Source organism: Vipera berus, assembly GCF_964194415.1.
Source record: "Vipera berus genome assembly, chromosome: 2".
NCBI classification, from domain to species: domain Eukaryota; kingdom Metazoa; phylum Chordata; class Lepidosauria; order Squamata; family Viperidae; genus Vipera; species Vipera berus.
The window spans coordinates 222323989-222332865 of NC_138203.1; the positions used below are offsets into that span (position 1 = coordinate 222323989).

The 8877-nt window shown below is 40.3% G+C and overlaps 1 protein-coding gene across 1 annotated transcript; it reads left to right on the forward strand.

The window, feature by feature from the left end:
* Window positions 1–656: 656 nt before the first annotated feature.
* Window positions 657–8489, forward strand: LOC308663926 (kelch-like protein 6; the record flags this gene model as incomplete). Its single annotated transcript, XM_081320738.1, has 5 exons — window positions 657–1042; window positions 1333–1424; window positions 2027–2105; window positions 4554–4781; window positions 7049–8489. Exons 2-5 carry the CDS (start codon window positions 1340–1342, stop codon window positions 8487–8489), a joined length of 1833 nt encoding a protein of 610 aa, XP_081176864.1. The 5' UTR covers window positions 657–1042; window positions 1333–1339.
* Window positions 8490–8877: the final 388 nt, after the last annotated feature.

Genomic DNA, 8877 nt, shown 5'->3' on the forward strand with positions numbered 1-8877 from the left:
TGTTAGAAAGAAGACATGATTTTGAACCTATCCTTGATGCTCAAGTCTGAATTAATGGTGTATAAAATATGCCTTATTAGTCCCACCTCCACTATGCAAATTAGAAATGGCATTAACAGCTCATTGGCTGCTGCTTGTTATTTCAAGATACACTATCATAATGGGGGCTAGAGTCTTCGGGAACAACACTTGTAATCTGCATTTCTGACTTCTGCATTAATACCCATGTATTTTGACTTCATCAATAAGCAGCAACAGAAAATCAACACAACCAGTTTCTTATGGGAAATCAACATGGATGATAAGTTATATACCACTAGGCCTATTGTTCTCTTCTTTCCCTCCACTGCTGTTGGGGACTGCTTTTGCATTAAGATTTGTTCCAGGCCCTATAAAAATAACTCATATAGTTATCAAAGAATAGCCCCCCCCAAATCAGTTTTTGTACAGTATTTTGATACCTATTCCTGGTAGATATATGGGAACATCAGATGGAAATAAAAGCCATGGGCAGAGACTGGGTTTGTGAATGTTTCTTTGTTCCAGGTTAATCATTCAAAGAATATAAAAACCTGAAGTTTGGCTACGGTAGTTGTTTATCTATTTATTCAGAGTTGTAATTGCTTCCCACTTACCTACTCACTTACTGTAATCAGAAGCAAAATGATCAGCTGCTGCCTATTCCCTTAACACTGGAGAGGTCAGGGACAAAATCCAGAACTTTCTGCATGTGAAGTTTGAGCTCTGTGAGCTACGCTTTCTCTACAACTTTAACCTACTTTAACAACTTTAACCTTTAGGCTACTGCTAAGCTTGTAAGCCGCCCTGAGTCTTCGGAGAAGGGCGGGATATAAATGGAATTAAAATAAAAAAATAAAAATAAAAACCTAAAAGGCCATATACATTGACAGTTCAAGAATTAACAACAAAAAAGGCGGGTGGTTGAGTCATCAGTGAATGCAAAGGACATTATTCCAAGGTGCCTGGGAGAAGAAGAAACAATAAGATGATCAATGATGCTCTGAAGAAGAAGAAAAATTAGGTATGGATTACAATTTGTAATGTGCTTCAGAATTTCAAGATGAGACCTGGACTGAAAAAACCCTCTAGGTTTCCAATTTATTATATAACAATGGGTCTCAGGAGGACAGCAGAGTATCTGTGATATATTTGGCTTGATGCTGCTGGGTCCTGGAGCTCTGTATTCTAACTCACATGAGGCTGCTATTAACATCTTATTGCCAATTATAGGATGGTGTCTTCTCCCCTAGAAATGACTGGTTGATGAATCTTAGAGAAAAATCCTTTTTAAAGAGATTCTTGTACCTGTAGGTGGATTATGGATGCCAAAAAAGACTTCAACAATAGTGAAGAGATTGATATAAGTGTGAAGCCTACTACTTTGGGATATTATGTAACTCAAGGTAAGTTTATCACAGATTATAAAAATGAGTTGTCTATATTAACTGCTATATTTCCTCCAGCAGGAAACCAAAGCCTTTTTTCTCCCCTAGAGATAATTTCTGCTTTCACTCAGAAGCCACACTTTTGCCTCAGTCTCACTATTTTTACTATCTGACACTTTGGGGATTTGTAAGCCAATTAATGTGGAGGAACCAAGGTGGGAAATGTTGTCTCATATGGATATAAAATATTTTCTGATTTACACTAAGGCAATTTGAAGTGGTTTAGGTGTAGTACTCTATATTCAAGTATGGTGTCTGAATTTCTTTTCTTTCTTTGATGGATTACCTCAGTTTGACATTTTTATGCTGATTTTATTTTTGTGGCTTTTATTTTAGCAAAATGAAAGCTGGAACAATAAATAGAACCAGGAAATTAAAGCAGAAGACATCCTATACCACAAACTAGTTCTGATATACTACTGAAATAAAAACAGTACTGGAACAAAAGATCCAGCACATCTCTTGGTGTTCTTACTTGACCAGTGGGCATGTCCATCTTCTTTATTGTTTCTAGACAGGACCTAACATTCCAACTTGGTTTTGTTTCCCCATCCTGACAGGCTTGATGCAGCTCTGTAAGACCCAACAGCTTTGTGATGCCATCCTGGTAGCTGAAGGCAAGCATTTCCCATGTCACAGGTGTGTTTTCTGGATTTAGAGATCTCATAGTTTTTAAATATTGTCCTGAAAAGCCAAGTCATGTTACATGTAATCTGCAACCAGGTGCTTTATCCAGGATTGTAAAATAGATAAACTAGGGCAGAGAATATATTAACAGCAAGATGTTGCAGTTCTAGGGTGAAGCTGCAGAATCTATGATACTCTTTGTCACAATGGATCTCACCATATAATATCCCTCATAAGCCACTCAAAGCCATTCAAATACTTCTATGCAGCTCGTGTTCCTGTCAAAGCTTGAGTTATTTATTTTTGTCTAACAAACTTTTCTGTAAAATTAGCATAGCATAAATCCCACTCCTCCTCCTAATAGTTGAGATTTATGTAAATGAAATATAATTAAAGTTAATAAAATTATGCCTGGTGTGAAGAAACTGGATAGAGATACCCCCCTCGTCTTCATAGTGTGAGAGTACAGGGTCATCCAATAAAAGTGATTGGCAGAAGATTCAAAGAAAACAAAGTCCTCCTTTCTATATTGCATAATTAATGTACAGATTTCATTACCACTCATTATGTTAGAGAGCTTTAAAGGAGGATTAGATATTTTCAGGGAAGATCAACCAATCAATATATAAACAGTTAACAGAAAAACAGAATCTCTGTATTCAGGGGTACTAGATACCAGCTTCTAGAGGAAAGCTTCTCGTTTTCATTCCCTCATGGTGGACTTTGACCACATTGACTGGCCATTATGGAGAAGACAGTGTTGAACAAGATGGCTTGATTAGTTTGGAACAGCATTGTCCTTCTAGTTGTTCATAAGCGTGTATGTTTGTATTTGAATTTATCAGCCACTCAACCCCAAAGGACTATTTCAATATTTAGAAATATTGATATTAATACTGATGTTAAATTGTTTGTATTTATCATTCTTATCATCTTGTAAAATATGGAGCCCTTTAACAGTCATGGAACATATAATCAACCTTCCCGAACTTCCTAGTTTCCAAATCAGCAACACCATACTTCCCATTTTATCCCAAACCAGCAAGGCTAATATCTCTATTGATGCAGGATAATAAAAGTTATAACACATTATTAAAGTTCTCGATTTGGCAAACTTGATCTAAAGTCTCGTTCCTTCATACAGTATTCTCAGATTTGGAAAGATTAAAAACAACAACATGCCTACGCTAATGTTAGCTACCATTATGGAAGACAATCAATCATCCAAGGCTGGCTTTAGCATAGATTTAAGAACTCAGGTCTGCAGGAAAACTATAAGTCTTGATGGGTAGGTGGAGGAGAGGATGGGTAGAAGCCATCAGTGACAAGTTATCTATTCAAGCATATTAAACAGTCAACTTTTCCACTTCTCAATACTTCAAAAGAAGTTTGAGACCAGCCCATTAACACCTGCACGTCTGCCAGTCATGAAATGTTGAGAAAAAGACTATCTCTGTGCAGGAATGGGGGAGAGGAAAAGAAGCTGGAAGGTGGTCTGAAGGAAGTCCCTATGTTCTACAGAACCTTTAAACATACCAGATTGGTTGCTATCTGAGCACACTTGGCTTCTGAGCATTGCTGGTATCATGATATAGGACAGGTCAGAGCTTCAAATTTTGAACCCAGGCAACTTTTATGTTCCAATTTTATGTTTGTCCTGTTTTTGTTTCATAATCATTTGTCTTCCCCCCCCCCCCGTGTTTTTTTTTAAAAAGCCTCATGGAAACTTATTCAGTGACTGTTTTTCCTAATTACTGCCTGGTGGACAGTTTTTGGTAAGGAATTGCTTTTAGGTTCACTGCATTTTTGCACACTGATTTCACTAATATAAAACTTTTCTATTTGCATTATGTATTTATGTGTTTTATCGCAGTTCTTTTTTGAAGAGTTGCATTACAATATTCAAATCATTAGAAATACCAACTGATAAAAATGTTGTGATTTGGACAAATTTGGGAAATGTGAATTAAATTTGCATGGACATGCAAACTCAGTAATATTTTCCTTATCCCTATGTAAAAGAATCCTATACAGCAGACATGTCAAACACAAGGCCCGGAGCCCGGATCCGGACCGCGAAGTGGTTTTATGTGGCCCGCGAAGCCATCCTGGAAACAGTGAGGGAACGGCCCCCACTGCCTTGGCCCTGGCCCAGAGACCCTTCTTCCACCAAAGACCCTCAGATCTGTCCCACTCCTGCCCAGTCCCCCATAGGCACCCTTGATGCGAACAATGTAGAGCTGGCCATGCTCACCCAGTAGGCCATACACACTTTAGCCACGCACACCCAGTAGGCCACGCCCACCCTGGCCATACCCACCCAGCCCCCTGAGGGCAACCTCAATGCTGATGCGGCCCTCAATGAAATTGAGTTTGACACCCCTGCTATACAGCCAAAAATGTGTATCTAATGTTTAATGCAAGGTGACATTCTTAGTATTTTGTTGCCTCTCTTTGTAGGGCATTGTTGGCTTCGTTCAGTCCGTACTTCCGTGCTATGTTCACCAGGCCTTTTAGAGAATGCTGGGAAAGGCAAGTTGTATTTGAAGACATGGCCTCATCCATCCTTCAGATAATCTTAGATTACCTCTACACAGGACGATTACTACTTACACCAGAGATTGCACAAGATCTTTTCACAGCAGCCAACAGGCTTGTCATCCTCCCACTGCAGGACATTATTGGCAGGTAATTTAGTCTAAACAGAATAATGTTGTGGAGCTGAAATTGGGGCTGTCTGGGAAGGTGGATGAATCTTTAAGAGCGAACCATCCTTCATCCTATAAGATAAATAATATTTTTATAGAACACAATTTATTTCATATTTATTTGAGACATTTGAGCAAATAATGTGTGATGGAATATTCAGCATGACTGAATGGGTAACAATGTCTGACAAAGTAGCTATATTTATTTTGCTCGCATATATAAAGGGAGAGTTTGGAATTTCATTCTTACTTTTAGTACTGCATCCAGTGGAGGGATTCAGCCAGTTTGCACCAGTTCAGCAGAACCGGTAGCTAATTTTTTGTTGCCCAGGCATAGAATGGACTTCTGGAAGTGGCATTCACACAGAGAACCGGTTGTTCACATATTTGAATCCCATCACTGACTGAATCTTAGTCCTTCCTATGTGCCCAAAGAGTTTATGATCTTTTCATTTATGGTTAAGACAATGCTTGTTTGTGACATATTAGCAAAATGAATGAAAAATGTCCTAATCTATATAGGGCTATGTAATTTGTTACTAGGGACGAGGTGGCTCAGTGGGTTAGGACGCTGAGCTTGTCGATCAGATGGTCGGCAGTTTGGCGGGTCGAATCCCGAGTGCCGCGTAACAGAGCGAGCACCTGTTACTCGTCCCAGCTTCTGCCAACCTAGCAGTTCGAAAGCACGTAAAATGCAAGTAGAAAAATAGGGACCACTACGGTGGGAAGGTAACAGTGTTCTGTGCACCTTTGGCATCTAGTCATGCCGGCCACATGACCACAGAGACGTCCTCAGACAAGCGCTGCTCTTTGGCTTTGAAACGGAGATGAGCACCGGCCCCTAGAGTTGGAAACAACTAGCACACGTGCGGGGGAACCTTTACCTAATTTGTTACTATGGGCTTTGCAGGAAATATCACAAGTGCTACTACATTATCAATTAAAGTGACATTTATGTAAATACAGTCATTGAAAATTCCAGCAATCTCATAGAAGGTTATTACAGCTGATTGTCTAATAGAAATAGAATGCTTCTGTAATTGAAATCAGGAAAAATAGAAGATGGATCCTTAGCTAGTTTTGCTGCCATCTCTATTTCTGCCTCAAAAATATGCTGCCTAAAAATGAGCAGTATTCATTCTGTGTTCCTCATCTTGCAGTTGCTATTGTATATTTCATTTCCCCCATTATTTTGGAATTTTTTTCTTTATCCACATATATTAAGAGTGGCTGTGCTATCCGGTAAAAAAAAAATCAAGATGACCAACATGATGGAGTGAGTGATGCTCTGGCCATCATCTTGCTTTTTTGACCGTACCTTGCAGACATCCCTGATATACATGGTTAAAAATCTCCATTTTATTCCACTCACCCCAGTCTCCTGCCTTACCTTTGCTAAGGCTTATTTTGGCTCAGGTCCTGCATTTTGCCTTACGAAGTGCTGACCTGCTACAGAGCAGCCCTCTTTCTCTGTTGTCCCCAAGCATTCCTTCCTTTTACTCCATCTCCAAGGAGACTCAATTCCTAACCCCCACTTGTTCACCGAGTTTTCTGTGAGTTAAAGTGTGCTCTCAATTAATGGATTCTCTCTCCAATGAGTAATCATTCATGCTTGATGTTAAATATTTTAATCTTTTATTGACTCTGATTTAGATTTATGTTGTAGAACACTCTGAGATTAGGGTACTCAGCAATGTATGAATGTGTCAATAAATACAAATCAAAAGCAATGTCATGAGGGGCTCGTACTTAACTTTATATGTAAGAGAGACTGGTGGAAGGCATAAATTATTTTGCCGACCACTTCTTTGTGAACATTTTGTCTTTTTATAATTGCTACAGAAAAGATAACATTGTGCCCTTTGTCAAGTGTGCCTCAGTAGTTATAATTGATCTTTAGTGAAGGGGAAAATTGGCCCATGTCTGCGGGCAAGGTAGATAAGCCATTCCACTAATGAATTATGCTCCTTCCTTCCTTCCTTCCTTCCTTCCTTCCTTCCTTCCTTCCTTCCTTCCTTCCTTCCTTCCTTCCTTCCTTCCTTCCTCCCTCTCTCCCTCCCTCCCTCCCTCCTTCTTTCTTTTCTTTTCTTTTCTTTTCTTTTCTTTTCTTTTCTTTTCTTTTCTTTTCTTTTCTTTTCTTTTCTTTTCTTTTCTTTTCTTTTCTTTTCTTCTTTTCTTTTCTTTTCTTTTCTTTTCTTTTCTTTTCTTTATTTTCTTTTCTTCCCTTTCATGTTTTGCACTCACTAGGTTCCTAGCTGACAGCATTTCTATGGACAGTTGCCTAGAGATTTATTCTCTGGCCTATGCTCATAATCACCATACTTTGCTCCGTGTAGCCTCACGCCACATCACCTTGAACTTTGAGCCTCTTTCTGAACATGAGTCCTTTCTGGGCTTAGATCTCAGTACAGTAATCAGCATTGTCTCATCAGACCAACTTCTTGTGTCTTCTGAGCTAGCAGTCTACCAGGCTGTGCAGAACTGGGTCAGGTCTCAACCGGCTGAGCACTTCTCACTCATCAAGAAGCTGATGCAACAAGTTCGACTTCCACTTTTAACTTCTGAGGAGATCACAAGAGTCCAGAAGGATATTATTGCAAAATATGGGCATGCCCATTTACAATGGGAGCAACTGGATGGCGTAGGGAGGTTGCTGAAGAGTGGAGGTCTCAGGCATGGCATGTATGATGACTGGATTGTGAGTTTGGGTCTCTTTGTAAGCAACATGCAAGGAGGAGTAGTGGAACGTTTGAAAACTCATTTCCTGGGGTTCAATCTACAGACAGAAAGTTGGGAGGAGATACCACCCTTGATGTATCTGGATTCCTCTGGCTTCTTGTCTGTAGGGCACAAGCTTTATGTATCTGGAGGACAAAGGCTTAATGGTTCTGTCTTATGCAACCTGCATGAGTTTGATGCTCTTACTGGGAGATGGATGCAGCTACCTTCCATGTCTGTACCTCGACGAGAACATGGCTTTCTAGCATGCAAACAGAAACTATATGCTTTGGGAGGCCGGAGTGGCCGAAGTGTGCTTGATTCTGCAGAAAGCTTTGACTTAGAAAAGAAGATCTGGTCTCCCATTGCCAGTCTACCCTTTGCAGTGAGTCATTTTGCCTCTGCTTCACTAAACAAAAAGCTCTACTTAATTGGAGGGTTCTCTCATACAAGAGCAAATGGACTTGCCCACCGGGGCATCCTGATTTACAATACAAGCTTAAATGTGTGGAACCAGATGCCATTAGCTTTTCAGTGTTACAAATCAACTGCAGTGGCAATGGACAATGGCATCTTTGTCATTGGCGGACTTGTTGAAGAGAGCAGTCGACGTGAAACTCCTGGCACTGTAATCAGAGCTCTGATTTCTGGCACCCATAAATGTTTTTTCCTGAGCAAGGATGGCACAGTGAGCCAAGATGTGGCCATCCCAGACCTTCCTATATTGGTCTTGCCACCTTGTGCTGTGCAGTGGCGGAGAAGAATCCATGTGCTGGTAGGCAATACAATTTACCAGTGGAAACCTGGAGAGCCACACTGGACAAGGAGTCGGAAAACTGCTCCCAATACAAGGGTGACGTTTCTGACTGTGGTTAATGGAGTGACTCTGAAGGTGCCAAAGAAGACTCTGCAACCCCTTTTACGGGAAGCCTCAGCAGCTCTGACAGCCCTTTGGGTGGCTGACAACTAGGAGCCTTTTGGGCACTTTCAAAATCTTGAGCCATTTTTTCAGTATCTTAGAGTCATCTTCTGCCCTGAATGGAGAAGTCCACCATATCAAGCTGCTAGCCTTGATATTACAAGGGCAGATTTCTTTAGAAGTAGGATTCAGTTACACTGAAGCACTTGAGAAGGGGCTCTCTGGCCCAGAGGAGTGGACTGCTGCTGAATAAACTCCATTCCTACCTTCAATTCACTTTACTTATATAGTTGCTCTGAGTGCAATATGGTACAAGGGAAAGATTAGATGTTTATTACTGACAGCGTACTTCTCTTGGGAAAAACAAGAGGGTTTTCTCTCTCTGACATCCTGTATTTATTTCAGAATTTAAAGCCAGAGTCTACTCTGGCCTGTGTGT